The 22,561-nt window shown below is 39.3% G+C and overlaps 1 protein-coding gene across 1 annotated transcript; it reads left to right on the forward strand.

The window, feature by feature from the left end:
* Positions 1-5,824: 5,824 nt before the first annotated feature.
* LOC119264799 (endonuclease domain-containing 1 protein-like) lies at positions 5,825-12,537 on the forward strand. Its single transcript, XM_037543777.1, has 4 exons — positions 5,825-5,903; positions 8,455-8,687; positions 8,801-9,185; positions 12,377-12,537. The coding sequence occupies exons 1-4, from the start codon at positions 5,825-5,827 to the stop codon at positions 12,535-12,537; spliced, it is 858 nt and encodes a 285-aa protein (XP_037399674.1).
* The last annotated feature ends 10,024 nt before the right edge of the window (positions 12,538-22,561 follow it).

Genomic DNA, 22,561 nt, shown 5'->3' on the forward strand with positions numbered 1-22,561 from the left:
CAGGGAGATGGAGCCTGACACGCCAGAAGCCTCTGGCCCTGACTCCCGGAGGGAGGCATGTCTCCTGGATTAAGGAGTTCTTCAAAGTGCTCCTTCCACTCACTGACAATATCCTCACTTGAAGTCAGTTTCTCCACCCCTGACGAATTTAGCTTGGGCGCAGCCACCCCGACCAATCCTGAGTCACCAGACAGTTGTCCAGAGCCTTCTTTAAGCTGAAAGAAAGTCTTTTTCCATGGCTTCACCAAACTCCTCCCATGCCCTGGATTTTGCTTCTGCCACCATTGCGGCTGCCACCTTTATTGCCTTTATTACCTATCTGCTGAGTTGGGAGTCCTTTGGGCCATCCAGATGAAATGACAACAAAGTCGATCATTGACCTCTGACCCAAGGAGCTCTGGTACCATGTACACTTATGAACATCCTTGTGTCCAAACTTGGTGCTTGTTATGGACAATCCATGCCTGGCACAGAAGTCCAATAACAATTCACCAATCGGGTTTAGATCAGGCAGGCTGCTCTTCCCAGTCATTGCCAACATGAGCATTGAAGTCTCCCATTAAGACTATGGAGTCTGTAGGCGGCCTTTCCAGAACCCCACCCATTAGCTCCAAGAAGGCCGACCTGTTGTTTGGTGCATAAGCACACACAACAGTCAGAGTTTTCCTCTCTGCGATTTTAATTCACATTGAGGTGACCCTCTCATCCACCGGGACAAATTTCAACTGCACGGCCACCAGCCGGGGACTGGTGAGTATCCCCACACCCGCCCAGCACCTCTCACCCTGTGCAAACCTTGAGTAGTAGAGGGACCAAACCTTAGGAGTTTGGTTCTAGAACCGACACTCTAGTTGGTACCTCTCAACCTCCCACACAAGCTCCAGCTCCTTCCACCCCAGTGAGGTTACATTACACATACCAAGAGCCAGTTTCTGCTGCAGAGGCCTAGACCACCAAAGACCTCTCTGCAATCTCTCACTGCCTATACGGGACTGCACTGCTCCCCCATGCTGGACCTTTTTGGTGGTGGGCCCACATGGTCTCCCCATGTTGTCTCTTCAGGCTGAGCAAGGCTGGGTTACATGGGCTGCCCAGCCACCAGGCACTCACCAAGGAATGCTACCCCCAGGCCTGTCTTCAGGGGTAGGTCCCGGACACCCTCTCCCGGGCAGGATCCGTTGTTCATGTTGGGGTTTTGGATCACGTTAATTTGGGTCATCACTCCAGACCTGTTCACCCTCTTAGACTTTTTGTTTCTTTATTGTTGGTACAACCAATTAAAGACTTCTTCAACTTTTAGGCCACGTGCTAGAGGCGTTTTTATGACTGCTTTTATCTATAGATCATAATTATTATTAGAGTGGCAATTACATTATGTAGGGATATGATTAATTGCTGAATTCCTTGTAGAATAATTGCATATTTACTTATTATACTTCAACAACACACAAACAAAAAAAACAAATAATTTCTTTAATACTGACTGTATTTAATGTATGAAATAAATAATAGCTCAGCAGGTGGCTTGATATGTAACATGCCAGTGTTTACAGTGGGTCACTTCCTCTACACATTTGACATTGTGTCACAGAGATATTGACTAAGATCTGTGGCCATTGTGGAGGCGACAGTATTGCGCTATTACCAACAAGTCTGTAAAGTGACAGTATGTTGTTGTTTTGTCCCTAGTATGTTAAATTCACTAAATGAACAGTAATAGTGCATTAAAATGTGTTCTGTTTGTAGAAAATGTGTTAACTATTTCCCTTATTAATCCCACAACAGGCAAGCTTAACTGTAACATTTTAACCCATCCATGCAGTGAAACACCACCTGCACACTAGTGAACACACTTGCCCAGAGTGGTGGGCAGCCATATCCGCAGCATCCAGGGAGCAGATTGCAGGATGGGTGTCTTACTCAAGGACATTTCAGTCACCTGCTGTCAGCTCAGAGGATCGAACAGGCAACCTTCCAATCACAAGGCTGGTTCCTTTAACCTCCAGTCCATGACCGCATACGACTGGTCAGAGCTCTTTCAAAGCTGACTCATACTGCCATTTAGTCTTCCAAAGTTACACACTTGCATAGCTGCCTTTGTAAATGTTATGCAAGTAATTTAATATTAAAATTACATTTTTTTATGAGATGTTTCTGTTATTTTGTAAATTTTCTGCATATGAACAGCCATAAAGAGGTTCTCTCACCTTCACATGAAACAGTAACCAATATACAGAACACAGTTAGTCTAACCACCCCACTTCCAAAAAAGTTGGTGTGCAGTGAAAAATGTAAATGAAAATAAAATGCAATTACGTGCAAATCATTTAATCCTCATATGTCAATGTAAATAGTACAAAGACAACATATCAAATGTTGGAACAGTGACATTTTATGGTTTCATATTGAATTTGATGCCAACAACATGTTGGGATGGAGGAATAAAAGGCTGGTAAAGTTGCTTTATATAGCATCATAGAAGCACAATGTTTAGTTCTCTAAAGAGCTGTTCAGATATTGCAGAGGTAATGTATGAAAATGATGTATATGTTCTATATGCTATTAATGTTTATCTTAGCAACATGAAAGGTATAACTGACTGGTATTGAGTTCACGATAAACTGTTTTTGTACACATGTACTATTTCACCTCTTAACACTTTGAATGACTTCTTGGACATTTTAACCGTTAAATTAAGATGCAGTTTTTCAGGCCTTTTTAAATTAGGCAAAATGGCTTTTGGGCCAATGGGCTAATTAGGAACAACAGTGGTACATGGGACATCAACTTCAGTACTTTATCATAAAGTTTATTAAAACTTTATAATGAATCAAATATCATTACTTAGATTTTTTGTTTCTTTATTGCTGGTACAACAAATTAAAGAGTTGCTCAACTTTTAGACCACATGCTAATAGGTGTTTTTATGACTGCTTTTATTTATAAAATCATAATTCTGACAGAGTGGCAATTACATTATGTAGGGATATGATTAATTACTGAATTCATTGTAGAACAATTGCATAATTAATATCTTCTTAGCAGTGGCCATGTAAGGTTGAGCATAACACCAAAATACAACGCTGGGCTGGATTCAATAACAAACAAACAAACAAATGAAGAATGTCTTTAATACTGACTGTATTTAGTGTATATAATATCTCAGCAGGTGACCTGATATGTAACATGGTAGTGTTTACAGTGGGTCACTTACTCTACACATTTGAGATCGTGTCACAGACATATTGACTAAGACTGTGGAGGCGACAGCATTGCGCTATTGACCAACTTAGTCTGTAAATTAGGTTAGGTTAGGTTAGATGAGATTAGATTAGGTTATTTAAACAGACTGATTGAGTTTTTCTATGATTAAATTTAGTTTTAATTCGGGGCAAAGACACAGTCTCTATAAAGCTGATCTTGGGTGACGCCTCAAGGCAGATGCAGACGGTCGGTTTAGCCTGTCTGTCTGTGGCCTGGTCCCGGCTCTGGACTGTCAGCAGCTGTTTACACTACTCTGCCAACTAACTAAAAGACTATGTGCTATGCTGCACAAAAGTAAGGAAGCACACTCCCGCGTGGGTTGGACACCAACCCTACCTATAAGACCAGGCTTGCCCTCAAAACGCAACCAATTGTCTATAAAGCCCACTTGATTTTCGGAACACCACTTGGACATCCAGCAGTTTAATGCCATAAGCCTGCTGTAGGCTTCAGCGTCGCGCCGCATTGGGATGGGGCCAGAGCAGATTATGGCATCGGAACCCTTTAATGCATTAAATCTGATTTATAAGTACCCAGTACCACACATTTGTTAATTTTGGGCTCAGTTTATTTTATTTGTATCAAAACCAATTATAAACTAAGTAACTAAGTTTCGAAATGGGTCTATAATTATTTAGATCAGATGCCTTGCCTCCTAATATGAGCTGTTTTCCAGCAAATAAAAAGATAGGGGTCCAATCCATCAATAAAAAGGCAGGGTCTCTGAGCTTGCAGAGGGTCTCACTCTCACTGATGATGTATGGAGGTTGTCACAGAAGAAGTTTTAAATATTTTAGTATTTGTTGGCTGCTTGGGAGCAGTTTTTTCTCATACAGTCTTGGTCCATGGTCTCCAACACTGATTTTTAATTTTTGACCAGTAGATTAGCCAGTGTACCTCCAACACATCAAGAAAACATTTACTGAGATGAAACTAAACTAGTGCTACAGTTTATCTGAATGAAGACCCACTGTTGTCTGTTTGTTTGGAATGCTTTGTTTTAAGGGTATGTTAAAATGATTCATATAGAAAGTGAAAATGGCCTCTTGCCAAAGCTGAAATATGGAACTAGCAAGTGTTCTTACCCCATGACATAAGGTCAGTTTTCTCGAAAGTGCAATGCTTTTTGTGCCAACAAGCCTGATAGAAATAGGGAACTGTCAACTGTTTACTGTCTGCAACCACCTTCACTCAGCCTGCAACTGTTTTACTTTACATTTTAGTAAAGTTCTAACATGATTTTGGCTATTATTTCACTTTTTATATTTTTTTCCATTTACTTTATCATTGCCAAGGTATTGGTTTATATAGTTTATTCCTTTATTTCTTTCATTCTGTTATTTTCTTTATTTTTTCTTTCATTGATTTGTTATTTATTAAGTTACCTAAATGGTGCTTGAAAGTTTGCGAACACTTTAGAATTTTCTATGTTTCAGGTGTGAGTGACCATCTTGTTTTATCTAAAGAACAGGGATGTATCACAGACATGATTGTGGAAATGTATCATGGCACAAAAAAAGGAGATTTCTGAGGACCTCAGAAGAAGAGTCGATGCTCATCAGGCTGGAAAAGGTTACAAAACCATCCATCAATCACAGTCAGACAGATTGCATACAAATGAGAGAAATGCAAGACCATTCGTTACGATCCCCAGGAGTGGTAGACCAACAAAGATCACCCCAAGACCAAGGCGTGTAATGGTGTCACAAAGGAACCCAAGGTACTTCTGTGCAACTAAAGGCCTGTCTCACAGGGACTAATGTTAAAGTTAACGAATCCACCATCAGGAGAACACTGAACAACAATAGTGTGCATGGCAGGTTGCAAGGAGAAGATGCTGTTCTCCAAAAAGAACATTGCTGCCTGTCTAGTTTGCTAAAGATCATGTGGACAAGCCAGAAGGCTATTGCAGTAATGTTTTCTGGATGGATGAGACCAAAATAGATCTTTTTGGTTTAAATGATTAGTGTAATGTTTGCAGAAAGGAAAACACTGCATTCCCATCTGTGGAACAAGGCGGTGGTAGTATCATGGTTTGGGCCTGTTTTGCTGCATCTGGGATGGGCCAGCTTACCATTATTTCTAAAACAATGATCTCTGAATTATGGCAGGAAAATTCTAAAGGAAAATGTCAGGACATCTGTCCATGAGCTGAGTCCTATATAAATGTTGTGGAAGGACCTGAAGCAGAAGAAACTCCACCAACATAAAAGAGTTGAATCTGTTTTGTATGGAAGAATGGGCTAAAATTTCACCAATAAATACGATAAACAGACATTAGACACAGTAAACAGATAGGACAGTGCAGCGCTGACACAACACACACTCCTGGACATGAGGAGTCCACATTGCTAGTGGCTTTGCAGATGCAGCATGTGGTGTAGATGTCCATGATGGAGGGGAGAGAGACCCCAATGATCTTCTCAGCTGTCCTCACTATATGCTGTAGGGTCATGTGGTCTGAGGTGGTGCAATTCCCAAACCAAGTGATGAAGTAGCTGCTCAGGCTACTCTCTATAGTTCCCCTGTAGAACATGAACATGAGGATGGGAGGGGGTAGATGAGCCTTCTTCAGTGTCTGCAGGAGGTGGAGGTGCTGCTGGGTTCTCTTGGCTTTGGAGTTGGTGTTGAGGGAGGGGGTGAGGTTCTTTGTGATGTGGACACCAAGGAACTGGGTGCTCCTGACGATTTCCACAGCAGTGTTCAGTGCGGGGTGGTCACCTCGCTCTCTTTGGAAGTCAACAACCATCTCCTTAGTTTTGTCTACATTCAGAAACAGGTTGTTCTTGTTCTTGCTGATCAGACCCACCACAGTCGTGTCATCAGCAAACTTGATGATGTGGTTTGAGATGTACTTTGCATTACAGTCATGAGTCAGCAGAGTAAACAGCAGTGGACTGAGCACACAACCCTGAGGGGCATTGGTGCTCAGTATGGTGGTGCTGGAGATGATATTATCTATCCTGACTAACTGAGGTCTCTTGGATTGTAAATTCAGGATCCAGTTACAGATGGAAGTGTTCGGGCCCAGCAGGCTCAGTTTTCCAATCAGCTGCTGCACCATCAGATGATGGTGTTGAATGCTGAACTGAAGTCTATAAACAGCATTCTGACATAGGTGTCTTTATTGTCCAGATGGGTGAGAGCCAGGTGGAGTGTGGTAGAAGCTGGTCTTTAATGTGCCACATGACAAGCCTCTCAAAGCACTTCATGATGATGGGAGTGAGTGCAACGAGATGGTAGTCATAGAGGCAGTTACCAGAAACATTTAGATGCAGATCTTGCTGCAAAAAGAGTCACACCAGATACTGGAAACTTCCGCCACTCACAGATGTGTGATATTGGCTCGGTTTTCCTCAATAAATAAATCAGCAAGTCTAATATTTTTGTAGCTGTTTAATTTGATTCTCTTTATCTACTAATCTGTTTTCTGTATTGTCTTGGCTACATTGTAAATGAGGGTCTCCCTCAATGTACTCTGAGTTTAAATAAACTTTCATTGATTGTTTGATTGATTGATTGATTATTTCTCTTAATCTGTTGGAGACATTTTATTTGAAATGTTTCATGATAAAAAAGGAACTACGGTATACATAGCTGTTTCCTCAACTCTCAGAGGGTGACCATGAACCAGAACCATGTTTTGCACCACTCAGCAAGTTTCTCAGTAAAGCACATCTTGCCATCACTGATGAAGAAAACTTCTGTCTTTATATACATACACACACATTAGCTGGTCTCTATAAAAATGTACTGAGGGAGCTGAAGGAGAGAGTCAGAAAGAAGTAGAGAGCTCTGCTTCCAGCACTGACCGGTAAAAAAGTGAGCTTAAATTCCTTTTTGTTGTTTCGTTTCATTTTTAGACCAATCAGTGTAAAAAGTTGATTGTGATTCTTTCACGTTTATGCTCAACAGTGTGCCAAGCATTTTTAACATGGGCTTTCAGGTTAACCCTTTAAAAATCCAGGCCTTTTACATACTGACGCTTATTATTCAGTAACTACAGGGACTTTTGAATTGAACCAATGGAGCACATTTGTGTCAAAAATCTGAACACTCTGATCAAGTTATGTGTTTTGTTTATTTTCTAAGTGAAAATAAGTGAACCCGTCCTCTACAGAGAGAAAACATACTCTTCCATAATTAATGCACAATTACTGTTTACTTGCTGAATTTAACAAAAATCAACATAAAACATACACTCACCTGTCACTTTATTAGGTACACATTAGGTACACATTAGGTACCTTGCAAGTAAAAGGTTGGACCCCCTTTTGCCTTCAGAACTGTCTTAATTCTTCGTGGCAGACTTTCAACAAGGTGTTGGAAACGTTCCTCAGAGATGTTGGTTGGTGATTTGAGTTCCTGTCGCCTTTCTATCATCTGGAACCAGTCTGCCCATTCTCCTCTGACCTCTCACATCAACAAGGCATTTTCGTCCACACAACTGACCGCTCACTGGATATTTCCTCTTTTTCGGACCGTTCTCTGTAAACCCTAGAGATGGTTGTGCGTGAAAATCCCAGTAGATCAGCAGTTTCTGAAATACTCAGACCAGCCCGTCTGGCACCAACAACCAGGCCACGTTCAAAGTGACTTAAATCCCCTTTCTTCCCCGTTCTGATGCTCGGTCTGCACTTCAGCAAGTTGTCTTGACCACCTCTACATGTCTAAATGCATTGAGTTGCAGCCCTGTGATTGGCTGATTAGCTATTTGTGTTAACAAACAATTGAACAAGTGTACCTAATAAAGTGGTTGGTGAGTGTATAATGAGCCATAACCTTTGCGAACTGGTTCCATATTTCATCTATTTTCCCCAGTATGTTAAATTCAGCAAATAAACAGTAATTGTGTAGTAAATTGTGCAGAAGTGTGTTCACTGTAGAGGGTGTGTTCACTTATTTTCACAAATAAATCAGCAAAACATGTCATTGGACCAAACCTTTGTATACGGCTGTATTTAATGAACTAACACTAAAGTATATATACCAGGTGCCTTTAACCCTGTATTTCATGAAGAGCTCCTCAGCCTTTGTCTTTTCCTGATTTTTTATGTGTGAATCCAGAAAGTGGATCAGTTTTGTGTCCATTTTCGTACAGCAGATTCAGTTCCTCATCACGTCTCTCTTCCTGAGCTCCATCATGACCCTCCTCGCTTCTGCTGGCTCTGTCTGGATGTTCCACTGAAGTAAATGATTTCACCCAGACGGGCCCTCAATTCTTTGCTAATCCAAATGATGTTGTGTCTCCTCCAACTGTATTTAAAGGAAACAATTATAAACAGATCTGCCAAGTTCGAGAGAATGCACATGAATACGCAACACTGTATGACACAGAAAAGAAGATCCCCGTCTACTCAGCCTACCAGTTTAAAGGTGTAATGGGTTGTAAAAGACTAACAAAGTGGTATATTGAACCTCAGGTAGGTTTTGTATACTTTCTGGTGCACATACCTTTTATTATAATATTTTCATGTTTTGATGCTAGCTCCTTATTTGAACAGATCTCCTCTTCTTCTCACTAAACAAATTACAGCTTGAACAAATAACTAATAGCAAAGAGATGGCGCCTGAAAGCAGCGTGACCAGCATACAAAATCAAGCTGTTAATAAAGACTACTACAAGTCAGGCTATGACAGAGGACACCTGGCTCATGTCTACCACTCCAAGTCACAGAGCTGCTTCCTCACCAACACTGCTCCACAACACTGCTCTTTCAACAAAGGTCAATGGAAGGAGACGGAGATAAAAGTGGCCGACATTCTGAACAAGTCATGTTTGCCGAATTCTGCCTTTATTGTCACTGGGGTGGTTCCTGGCTACATCGAGCCTCCTTTAAAGAACAGAGTTATTATTCCCAGTCACTTCTGGACTGCTTACTGCTGTCTAGACAACAATTTTATAGTGATAGATTCAAATGGTTTCATAGGACAGAACCAAAATGACCCAGTGAAGCAAACGTCAGTCAGTAATCTAGAAAAAAATCGGACTCGTCTGTATAATCAAGGGACTTTCCACATATTTGGCGGAAAGTGTAAAGAACCCAGCAGCACTACTCATAGCTTCAGCTCAGGTGATGATTTGGTATGGCCTAGTCTAATTCCAGGCCAAAAAAGAAAGCTTCCCAAACAATGTGTTGAAACCTACCACAACACCATGCGTAGGAGAAGCAAGATCTTTAAAGCCCAGCGGGAAACTTAATTCATACAGTGCCCTTCAGAAATGCTGGCACACTCACTACATCCCAAAGAGAATTCTTTTCTTACCTTACACAAATTGAGAACAGTCATTTCTGAACATCATTTATGAAAGAAAAATGTGTTACTACAAAGTTATTTGCTCTTAATATTAAGGTAAAGTAAATGGTGCGTTTTATGAATCTGGCCTAGGGGTCTTGTGCATTTTTCTTTAGAAAAATGTTTAAACTTTCAACATTATTTAGCCTTTGTAAAAGTTTGGGCACATCTTGTTTGACATGTTTTCGTAGAGAAAATAAGTCAAAATATTCTCTGTGCCACACACACACACACACACACACACACACACACACACACACACATATATATATATATATACTTTGTTTCACACAGATATGTGTAAATAAAGCACGTTCATCACTTGTGCTGGTGCTTGTGTGTCTATGAGCTCCCATTTTGTATGGATATAAAATGAACAGTTACCGGAAACACTTACTTGCCATTATTGCTACAAAAGGGAGTCACACCAGATCCTGAAAACAACGGTTTACATACTTTTGCCACTCACAGATGTGTGATATTGAGTGATTCTCCTAAATAAATTATTAAGCAAATCTCATATTTTAGTCTCATTTGTTTAATGTGGTTCTTTATCAGCTCGGCTACATTGTAAATGAAGATCTTCATTGTACTCTGAGTTTAAATAAAGGTTGATTGATTGTTGATTTCTCTTAATCTGTTAAAGACGTTTTAGTTTAAATGCTTCATGGGAAAAAAGGAACTATGGTGTGCGGCTGTTTCCTCAACACTTAGATGGTTCCTTGCCAAGTGCCACTCAGCAGTTCCTCAGTAAAGCACGTTTCCTAAAACTCTTCATCACTGATGAAAAAAACTTCTGTCTTTATTTATACACACATTAGATGGCCTCCATATAAACATGTACTGAGAGAGTCATAAAGAAGCAGACTGCACTGGTTCCAGCACAGACAGGTAAAAACTGAGCTCGATTGTCTTTTGTTTTGTTGATTTTTAGCCAAGAATCAGTCTAAAAAGTTAATTGTAAGATTTATTTGGTAACATTTTATTGAAGGGTGCTGTTCATAAAGCTACATGACACCTATATAAGGTTGTCATTACAACTGACATAACCCTATATAACTGTTTATAAATGCTTATTACAACAGGCATCATCTGTCATAGATGCTATTTCAGCTGACTTTGATCAAAATTGGCAAATATAACCTTTATAGTGAATGACGCTTATTGGAATAAGCATTTATAAACAGTTATGTAGGATTATGTCAGTTGTAATGACAACTTTATGTAGGCGTCATGTAGCCTTATGAACAGCACCCTAGAATGGAGTGTTACCATTTATTCTTTCACGTTTATGTGCAACCTTTATGCAACAGGTTAATTCCTTTGTAGAATACCAAAAATTTGTGTGCACAAGTTTAAACACCCCTGGTCAAGTGAAGTGTTTTGTTAACACATCCTCTATGGAGAATATTAATGCAGAATTACAGTTTACTTGCTGAATTTATCATAGTGGAAAAATAAATGTGAAATATAAAATGTCCTGAAAACTTTTCTCATGTTTTATGTTTTATTTTTCCTCCAAATATGTCAAATTCCTCAAATGAACAGTTATCAATATTAAAACGTGCAGAACTGTGTTCACTGTAGAGGATGTTTTCATTTATTTTCAACAAAACATGTCATTGGATCAAACCTTTGTATACGGCTGTTTTTAATGAAGTGAATATACCCGGTGTTTTCAATCCTGTATTTCGTAAGAGCTTCTGAGCTTCTGTTTTCTCAACTTTTTTTTTGAATAACCCAGAAAGTGGACCCGTTTTTCCCAGCATCACGTCCCTCTTCCTGATCGTCATCATGAGTCAAATCCAGTGCTGCTTATGCTGGCTCTTTCTGGATGTTACAGTGAAGTTGTAACAAATTTTACCCAAATGTGCCCTGATTTCTTTGCTAATCCAGGAGGAACTCGGTCTCCTCCAACTGTATTTACAGGAAATAATTAAAAACAAATCTGCTAAATTTGAGAGAACACATATGAATATGTAACACTGTTCAGGCTTTTGACTGAATTGAGTGGCCCTACCTTTTTGAAATTCTTGCATGTTTTGGATAAGACTGCTCTGTATGGAACCATATGCAGAAATATTCACTAAAGTAACATCTCTAAAACTACTGAGGTAAAATGAGGATGCAGACAAGGATATCCCCTATCCCCACTGTTATTTATCATAGGAATTGCAGTAAGAACCCATAATACCATTTCAGGAATAACCATAGGACAGCAGGAGCACCATCTGGCTTTATATGAGGATGACGTCAGTAACTTTTTTCAATGATTTGGGAAAATCTATCCCTGCCCTGTTTGATCAGATTGAGACATTTGAAACCTTCAGCTTGATTATGATTTTTCAAGTTGTTGTTTGTTTCGTGTACATGGCCATTCAAATCCTTGTCTTAGGGAAAAAGGGAAAATAAATATTCTCATAATGAACACACTTCCTAAGCTGTTATGTTTGTTTTCTCATTTTCTCTTTGTCTCTTTTCCTCACATTGCTATGGAACAACAGATGCCCCAGCTTGCGACCATCACTGTTCCACTCATCTTATGACAGAGAAGGGCTTAGATGTCCCAGTATGCTCTGGTATTACTGAGTAGCACAGTGGAGAATGCTGATGCTCTTTTTTACATTGGAAGATGCCTCTTTATGGAGGGAGATAGAAAGCCATCTGCCTACTCTACCTCTTCCCTTTTGATGGTTTACTTTAGAGATTGGTGAAAAGACCCTCTTGCACAAATGTGAGGCAGCTAGTTTTGCCCAAAATCACATTCTGGAAGTGCTCAGGTCTCTCCATGATAATTGTGGCCATTTTGTTATAGATAAGTCAGCTGAACTTATTAGAGACCACTTCTACTGGCCCAGGATGGGTGCAGACATTGAGGAGTATGTCAAGAATTTTGGACACAATCATCTCCTGCCTATTAGATGTCTGGTGCGGATGCCAGTGGACACTGACTCACCAGGTGCCTCCCAGAGATGAGTGACGAGGCCACAGTGGCAAAAGATTGAAGGCCAGCCAGTTCATGAACCCAAGGTTGCTTGCAGGATCCAGAATGGGGAGGCTGAGTTGACCTTCACTGGATCAGAGGACTTTTTAAAGTTTTCCAGTCTGTGAGCCATAGTAGGCCATAGCTGGGAGACGTGTTGCAAGGTTTCGACTTATTTGCTGTCTGCCAGGATTCTAATGGGGACAACAGTCAAAAAGCCCCCTCAGCAAGCTGCATTGAACAAGTTGAAGAGGCATTTCCAAACCTAGATTCAGTTCCTGAACTTACATAGAAGGGGGAGCAGCAGCCAAAGGTATGCAATACGATGTTGGATGAAATGCATACATTAAAAGGTTGAAGAGACAAAAGAGACCAGTGGTATGACAAACTGGGAGAACTTTCAAATCATCCACTGGATACCTTGCGCATGGGTGTACTAGTGGGGTATGGTGGCTATGGAGGTGTAAAGAGCTGCCCAAATCATACCATCTGGTGCCATCCAATGCCATTGTGCTCTGGTTGTGCAGTGTAAGAAATGATGATGGCTAATGTATAATTGTGGAAGTTTACAAGTCATGTTGCACCCTCAGTTTTGATGGGGAAGGTGTCCCCCAGTCACAAAGTACTTCATAAGTACTTTAGTGTTTCAGTTATTCCATTTAGGCTCTGTCACTTTAAGAACTGTGAGTTAGAAAGACTTGTGAATGAGAAACAACCAATCTTTTTAGAATGACTAGGACAGTTGAAACAACTGATTAAGTATTCAGAATGTCAGTCACAGATTTCCCCAGTTTTGATGGGTTAGAGGCAGAAGAGGGAGTAGAAGAGAAAGGAAAAAATGAGAGGAGAGGGTTGCAAGAAAAAACTTAGCAATAGCGTTTTTCAGACTCTTATTTTGTATGAGAGGTTTAGAGCAAACCTGTGGGCAGTATAATTCTGTATAATGCTGTTTTAAGCACTGGGAGTGCTTGTGAACTGGCTTTCTTACAAACTTATTTATATTTTTAAATAACATTATTAGTTATTTTAACAAATATACCTTCTTGCATCATCAATTTAGCAATATTGGTTTTTAAATCACTCATATAGAATTCCAAGTACCACAGAAGAGCTCATCCTCACAGTCATGTGTAAAGGGTGAGGCCATATTTTGAAGTGAAATGCACATTTTTCTGCAGTGATAACTGCAGTAATCTGTACATGACTATGAAATATATGATTTGATGATATATGATGACATAAGGAAAACAAATGCCAAGATATACAATAGAACACTCAGTAGATCAAAAACGATACAATACTTTGCAACCTTACTATGCTAAAGCCTGGGCTTATAAGCTGAACTAAAGATATCACATGACCTATGAAACAGAAGAACCAAATTAGTATTCCGAAGAGTGAGAGTGCTGAGTGGAGCATGAAGACAGTTCAGAGGTTGCAGGAGTCATGTGATCTCCCTGAGGATTCGGCAGTCAGAGTGAGAGAGGCTGAGGGATGCGTGACAGCTGTGGATAGCTTATGAGCTTTGATGGCTATTATTGTATTTAATAACTGTATTATTTGGTTGTGCTCAATGAAGCCTCTTATCATTGCATTTTTGTTTAAATTACTCTGCTTCTGGAATTTAAAAAAGAAAAAAGGGGAAAAAAAAGAGTAAAGACCCACAATAATTTCACTCCAATTACATTTCTGGTGTAGTTATTTCTCACAATATACACTAATTAATCAGATTGAGTATTTTCATGTTGGGGTTAAGCAAACCTCATAGCTTTCTGCTAAAGCTACAAGCCCATGGCCTTGTCCTCTAAATGTTAAACCCTTTTTTGGTGCTTAGATGGTAGGAGTGCTACAAGCAGTTCTCCTGAGAGGTCTTGTATCCGCTCCTCCAAAGTTACATAGCGTTATAGCCAGGGCCGTCAGGCTGCAGCAAATGGTGGACCTGATTATCCAGTTAGAAACTTTAATGCAAAAGGGAGAATTTGAAATTACAGTCAATAAACAGAAACAGGGAGTCGAAGACCAGGAAACCAAAACTGAGCAAAGGGACAAGGATTAAATGGTCATGAACAAAACACAAATCATACACGGAGAAAAGATAAACAGAAACACTCGGTATGCACAACAAGGCAATGATGGGTTACAAACAGGTTGGTAAAATACAGGGAGAAACAGTTGTGTGTGATTACAAGTCCAGAGAAGCAGAGTGTTGACAGGTGTTTGATACTCAGAGTCCTGAATCACAGGCAATATGTGTTATACTGAATTTGGCAGATTTGTTTGTAATTCTTTCCAGTTGGAGGAGATACGGTTCCTGCTGGGTTAACAAAGAATGCATGACATGTCAGAGTAAAATCAGGTACAACTTCACTGGAACATCCAGACAGAGCCAGCAGAAGCAGCGCTGAAGCGAGGAGGTGGATTCAAGATGGAGCTCAGGAAGAGGAACGTGATGGGGAACAGAATCTGCTGCAGGGACAAATCTGGTCCACTTTCTGGGTTATGCACAGAAAAGAAGGAGAACATAAAGGTCCAGGAGCTCTTCTTGACACTCCTGATAATACAGGATTAAATACCTTGTTTCAAAAAGGTCATGTTAGTTCAAAATACCACAATACAATGAAAGAGCTGACAAGTTTCTGAAAAAGAAACATCCATTGAGGAGGTAGTTTGTGGTAGTTCAGGTATGCAGGTTGGCTGATTGACTACATTTAGATTAGAGGAACTGCTTAATATCTTTTATTTGTCTGAGCTATTACAATAATCCAGTGTTTACCTTTAACTGTTCTATTCGCTAAGCCACAACTGCATTTACCCTCTGGGAAACTGAACATATCAGACTACAACTTGATTCAACTTGAAGCAAGACACCTCTTTAAACTTCAAAATTTCTGCATAATTCAGTTGTTAAGTTGTAAACAAAGTCAATCAGAGTGGTTTGATGTGAGATGCTGCATTTTGGAGAAATTCATTAAGTCACGTCTGAAGAGTTCAGTGCCTCTAAAATCTTGCTCATGGAAAATTGTTACATGCAGTGGTTATGAATACAGTGCCTGATCGCTGAAACATCATTTATTATTTATTGTTTTGAGATAAACTTTTGACCTAAATTGTTTTTTTGTTTTTTTTTTTTATCACTGTAATCCATATTACTGGTGGTTTCTCTGCTCTGAATGACTCTATTTACATCTCAAAAATAAAATTTTGCAGAAACATTAATGAATTGTGTGGAAATACTTCTTTAAATATCTGCAACGCTGAATTATGGAAACATCCCAATTTTCCCTTCCTTCAACTTTTAAATGACACTGTTTTTCTCATAGCACTTGGTTCTTGCTTAAAATACAGACAAACAAAACTATTGTTTTGTGGCCACATCTTATAGCAGTAGATTCCTCTCTCTATGACCCCCTTGCATCCAGAGTGTTTTATCCACCACAGAAGCGTAAGAACACATGGTGAGTTTATACCGAAAGACTGAGCGCTGGCTTGGCATTGTCATTTGTGTTTGTGTACTTGTGTTAGGCACAGAGGTGGACAGTAACTAAGTAAATGTAATTCATTACTGCACTTAAGTAGTTTTTTTTTTCGTGTACCTGTACTGAAGTTTTTCCATTTTGGGCAACTTTTTCCTTTCACTCAACTACATTTCAGAGTCTAATATCCGACTTTTTCGTCCTACATTCTGAGAAATCTGTCGTTCCTTTTGGTTTCTGTGTGTATAAAAACGTAACATGTCAAAATGAAAGAAGCACAAAGCCAGAGCACCAATCAGGGCCCAGCGGTCACTTTGTTTAGAGCTGGTTTTGACCTGTTGGTCATACCGACCCAGTGCAGCACACGGTTCAACGTCAGCGCAGCAGCGTAAAACTTGGGAGAGTCTGTTCAACATAAATGATGAACTAACCTCACTTTGTGTAAATAGAGCTCAATATAGAAATATGTCCACATATGCAGTCGAGACTGACGCGGCTTTTTTCTGAATTTCTACAAACACCATTTCATTTTATAGTAAATGAGTTTGGGCTGGTTTATGTTTATGAACAGACGCCTACAGATCAACATAGTAAAGGAGCTCATCTGTGATCCTGAGTTTAAAGCCAGTTTTTATTCAACTTAAACTTGGAACTAAGTTGTAAATAAATCTGAAACTGAAACTTTGCTTGTGTGTAAAAAGTGATTTCAGAGCCACTCGGTTCTCCCTGATGGAAACTGTTTACCTTCAGTGTTTTGTGCTTCTGATCATTTTAATAGACGTCAGCGTCACTAATTAATGACGTTCTATTAAAAGACTGGTTTACCAAGAGAGACGCTGGAGGACTTTCACCTGAAATGAGGTCATGAAGCCAGTCTGGTTATAAAAATGATAACAGGACCAGATCAGAGCCAGAATTACTCTTTTAGTACTTTTACTTTATACTTAAGTACATTTGAAGGTAAATACATTTGTACTTTTACTCAAGTGGAGGTCTAAAGGGAGGAACTTCTACTTTTACTGGAGTAATATTTTACCTTGGGTATCTCTACTTTAACTCAAGGACATGATTTGTGTACTTCATCCACCACTGGTTGGGTATTGTTTCTGGCTTAAGAATGAACAGATTCCAGCTATAATTCAAAGTGCTGCTCTTCTACTGACTTTACACACTTGTTTTATTGATGTCAGAAAGAAAAAATCTAAACACTGAACAGTTTACAATGTCATTTGTGAATTGACAGAAATTAATTGATTAAACATACAGAAAGGAAAAATGAATCAACATAGTGCTTTATGTAACTTTATGTAATTAAAGAGAGAAAGAGGTTTTTTTTTGCCTTTTTCTGATGCATAGGATGTTCTCTGACACATCTTCTTCAATGATTTGGAGGCTTTTCTTTTTTGTGACACTGAATTGGATCTTGAAACAAACCAACATGAACATGAGGAGCAGAGCTGATTAATTACACCTACCACCAAATACACTGAACACTGTACCATACAGATTACTCAGCTCTCCTTCTAGATTACTGATTGTCATATTCTGCACTGGGTCATTTTTGTTCTTTCCTAAGAAACCACGTGAAGCTTTCACCTTCAGATTGTTGTCTAGACAGCAAAAAGCAGTCCAGAAGTGACTGGGAATACGAACTCTGTTCTTTAGTTTTTTAGGGCCAGGAACCACCCCAGTGACAATAAAGGTAGAATTATTTGGTGAGCAGTTCTTCACCAGATAATTGGCCACAGCTATCTCTGTCGTCTCCCATTTTCCATGGTTAAAGCTGCAGTTTTGTGGAGCGGCGTTGGTGAGGGTGAAGGTGGCATTGGAGCAGCTCTGTGACCTGGCATGGTAAACTGGAGCCAGGTGTCCTTTTTCATATCCATGATTGCTTGTCCCGGTGTAGTCTGCCTTCACAGCTTGATTTGGTAAAGCTATTTTCCGATCAGGACCCATTCTTCCACCTGCAGCACTGTTGTCAAGCTGCAAAGTTTGTTTAGAAACAAAAACAAGTATTTTTTTCGGTCATTTTACTGCCCTTTTTAAATGTACAACCCCAATTTTTTTGTACAAAAAAGATGTGTAAAATGTAAATAAATGTAAATACAAACAGAATGCAATGATTTGCAAATCTCATAGACCTATATTTGATTCACAATAGAACATAGAACATATATCAGATGTTGAAAGTGAGACATTTTACCATTTCAAGAAAAATATTCACTTCAAAAACTTCATCTAAATATTGTGGAACAATTTCAGAAAAATGTTCCTCAACATAAAACTGGGAAGACTTTAGATATCCTTCCTTCTACAGTTCATAACATCATCACATCTGATGAATCTGAGGAAACCCCTGTACACAAGGGACAAGGTTGACGGTCAGTATTGGATGTTTGTGATCTTTGGGCCCTGCATTCAAAACAGGTACTGGAAATCACTGCATGGGCTCAGGAACACTTCAGACATCATTGTCTGTGAGCACAGCTCGCTGTGCAATCCACAAATGCTAGTCAAAGCTGTATCATGCAAAGAAGAAGCCATAAGTCAACGCAATCCAGAAACACCCCCGTCTTCTCTGGGCCAAAGCTCATGTTAAAAGGACTGAGGCAAAACAGAAAACTGTTCTGTGGTCAAATGAATCAAAATAAGAACGTTTTTTGGAAACCATGGACACCATGTCCTGTGGACTCAAGATGAGAGGGACCATCCAGTGCCCAGTTCAAAAGACTGCATCTCTGATGGTATGGTGTTGCGTTAGTGCCTATAGCGAGGGCAGCTTACACGTCTGGAAAGGCTCTATTAATGCTGAACAGTGTATAGAAGTTTAAGAACAACATATGCTCCCATTCAGACGACGTCTTCTTCAGGGAAGACTTGCATTTTTCAGCAAGACAATGCTAAACCACATACTGCACCCATCCCAACAGCATGTCTTCTCAGAAGAAGAGTCCAGTTGCTGAACTGGCCTGCTCTCCAGACTTTTCACCAATAAAATCATTTGGCAAGAAACTAAAAACACGGCAAATAAGATCCAGCACTGTTGAGGAGCTAGAGTCCTACATCAGACAAGAATGGAACAACATTCCTCTCCCAAAACTCCAGCAATTGGTCTACTCACTTCCCAGACATTTACAGAGGGAATGCTACACAATGGTAGACACGGCCCTGTCTGCACATTATTGAGACGTGTTGCTACCATCGAGTTTTAAACAGGTTCATGTTTTTCATGAAATGGTAAAATGTCTCACTTTCAACATCTGACATGTGTTCTATGTTGTATTGTGAATAAAATATGGGTCTATGAGATCAGCAAATCATTGCATTCTGGTTTTTTAATTGAATACAAAGTTAGTTTTGTAAACATTTGCATTACATTTCATTTGCATGCTGTAATAACAGGTTTCTGTACTTTCAATTGTGATGTTGTTACAGGCTCAGCGTCAGGGGGTCATTTAGTGGGGCAATGCCCTACTATACAATCTTCAAGTCCCACTAAATGCACTGTTTTTTGTACAAACAAAGTGAAACTAAACTTTGTGTGCACTATCAATTAACAGTGAGAGTTTGAACGCATTATTCTGTATTAGTGGCACTTTAGGCATGTTGTGCAAAGCTAAATCATTCTAAATTGGTGGACCTTCTGTCTTGAATGTGTAGCCCTAAATCTGCTGTGCTGTTTTTCCCTTTGCCACATGGATACACTGCACCCAAAAACTACCCAGCATAGCATGATAGCAATGCAAATGCACAATGCTGTTTAACACACCTGAGGTTCAATGTGCCAATTTGTTTTCCTTTTACAACCCATTATGCCTTCAAACTTGTAGGCTGAGTAGACAGGGATTCTGTTTGCTGTGTCATACAGTGTTGCAAATTCATATGTGTTGTTTTGCATTTGGCAGATTTGTTTATAATTCTGTCTTTGAAATACAGTTGGAGGAGACACAATTCCATCGGGATTAGCAAAGAATTGAGGACACGTCTGGGTAAAATTAGGTACGACGCTACTGGAACATCCAGAGAGAGCCAGCAGCAATAGCACGGGAGTGAGGGGCTTCATGATGGAAATCAGGAAGACGTGATGAGGAACGGAATCTTCAGAAAGAAAAGAAAGAGAAACAAAGACTGAAGAGCTTGCATGAAGCACCAGACAGTCAAAAATCAGCCTATCGCTCAAATAATGAAACTAATGTTAAAACCATTTTTAATGATCACCACAAACATGGAAAAGTCAACGTTTCTGAAAAATGAATATTTAACTAGATTGGTAGGTAAATAGTAGCCTATACATCCTTTACGCAATGCCAATTGGTGGTTGTAGCTTTTATTGCTTGTTAGCTATTTTAGTGTCATAGCTCCTGTGTGGAACAGACCAGGGGTCCAGATTTGGTCTGAATGAGAGAAAACCAATGTGGGGAATCAAAACACAAAAACAAAAAATATTAATGCTCAATTGCACAATGTTGCCTCAGGGCAACAAACTCATTTTCCTCAATTTACAATGACATTATACATATTTTAAGACAAGAATAGGGTTAACAAAAGGGCTCCATTTGAGTCAATTAAAGCACGTTCATGTGAACACATTTAAACCTCTTTTTTTAACATTTCTTTTATTGTATGAATTTGCAGAAATATGTTTGTTGCCTAGAAGCAACTTTGTGGGACACTGGAATGGATTTAGCCAGTCACAAGCCAGATCTCACCCGTTCAGGGGATACAGCTCTTCATCATTTCTGCCCATCGTCGTACAATGTTGACTCAAGGCAACATACACCAAAAGGACCCCTACATTATTTCCTTTAAATGTTTTTTGAATTTAATAATTAGTTTTGAAAAAATAAATCAATGACAATTTTATGCAAAAAAGTGAATTGAATTGTTTTTAAATTGCTCTCATAATGTGTGCAGTAGAGGGTTAACAGGAATAATGTCATACATATTCAGTACAGAGATTCAGTTTTATTGCCTTCTTGAATGGCGTTTTTCCATAGTTTAACAATTCTTAGTCTGACTTGCAAAAATATTTGGGTAAAATAACATAATAAAATGATTAATGATCAGTATGATGATAATTAGGAAGAAATAAGAAGGACTAATAATAACTAATGTTATTATAATCAAAGTCCAGTAAAAAAAAGTGTTATAAACAACACAGACAGGGCAGGTGTTTCTTGATTTTATCATAGATAGATAGATAGATAGATAGATGATACTTCATTGATCGCGAGGGAAATTTATCATTGATGACTGTAACTAAATGAAACAACAATCTGTTTTCGGCTTTAATTAAAGTTTTATAATGTACAACAAAACTGACAGCTATAAGTTTTATGATTATTTGACAACTCTTTTTCAACTTAGCTATAAACTTTCTTTTCACTTTTTGGAAGAGTTTGTTAGCTCTAAAACAGTGGTGGCTTGATATGACTTTTTAATGTCTGATACTGATACCGCACGCTTGAGTATCTGCCAATACCGATACCAATCCGATACCGTCGTTTTGCCCCTCTTAAATGCTGTCAATAATATATTTGGATGCTTTTTGCTTAACCTAGCCATCTAAATAGCGTCATGCTCAAACTGTAAAGCGAATATTTTACTCCAAGGAAACATATACATCACACAGCATGACTTTGATTGGTCAGCACAATTTAAACATTCAAAATGAAATTTAAAGCGCAACTTTGTGGAATAGTTTAGTCGAGCATTTATGTGATAGTTTAGGCTAATGGACCATATCGGATTGTATTTTTTCCTTCTCCCGGTATCAGAACCAGGAATTTTGGCCAGTATCGGATCAATATCCATGCTAAGTAGCGTATAGGTGCACCTCTACTCTGACAACAACCCCTTACGAAACTTTTATGTATGTATGTATGTATGTATATATTCATTTATTTATTTATTTACTTATTTCACCACCACATTACCATCATCAATACTCCATATAAAACTCAGAAGGCATGTGTAGGTTCACTGATAAATAAACGGTCTATGTTTGAGTCAGTGAAACACCTGCATCTTAAAAAAACAGCCCAGTTCACTTCCTTCAACTTGCAAAGACATCATTTCCCCCAAAGGCCTTGATTCTTGTAGTAATAAGCAGATCAGACCCAGTTCCTACCTGTCACTGCTGGGACCGGTGGAGAGTTCTCACCAAAGGGTGCTGGTTCCTTACTTGCTCACCTTCTTCAGCTCAGCCTTCTATATATACACGTTTACAACTACATGAACATATAGCTCTGTGACATCTGCTAAACCATAAGGTGAGAAATTTAGTCAGGAATGAGGAACTTGAAGAGATATGCGAGTGGGGAATCGAGTTCTTTTTTCCCCTGTGGAAGCAGGGGAAGCCTCAAGCAGTCAAAAACAAAAGCCTCCATCTTACGCCCCATTCCATTGAGTATCTTAAAAGGATTCCTTTCACCACTACTGTAAAGAAATCTGAGTCAGTTCCTCATTGCTTACATTCCAGTATTTGAGCTATGCAGATATATTGAAATATGTGTAGAATTTCCCTTTAAGTGTTGTGAAAGGA

Source organism: Pygocentrus nattereri, chromosome 12, assembly GCF_015220715.1.
Source record: "Pygocentrus nattereri isolate fPygNat1 chromosome 12, fPygNat1.pri, whole genome shotgun sequence".
Taxonomy (NCBI): Eukaryota; Metazoa; Chordata; class Actinopteri; order Characiformes; family Serrasalmidae; genus Pygocentrus; species Pygocentrus nattereri.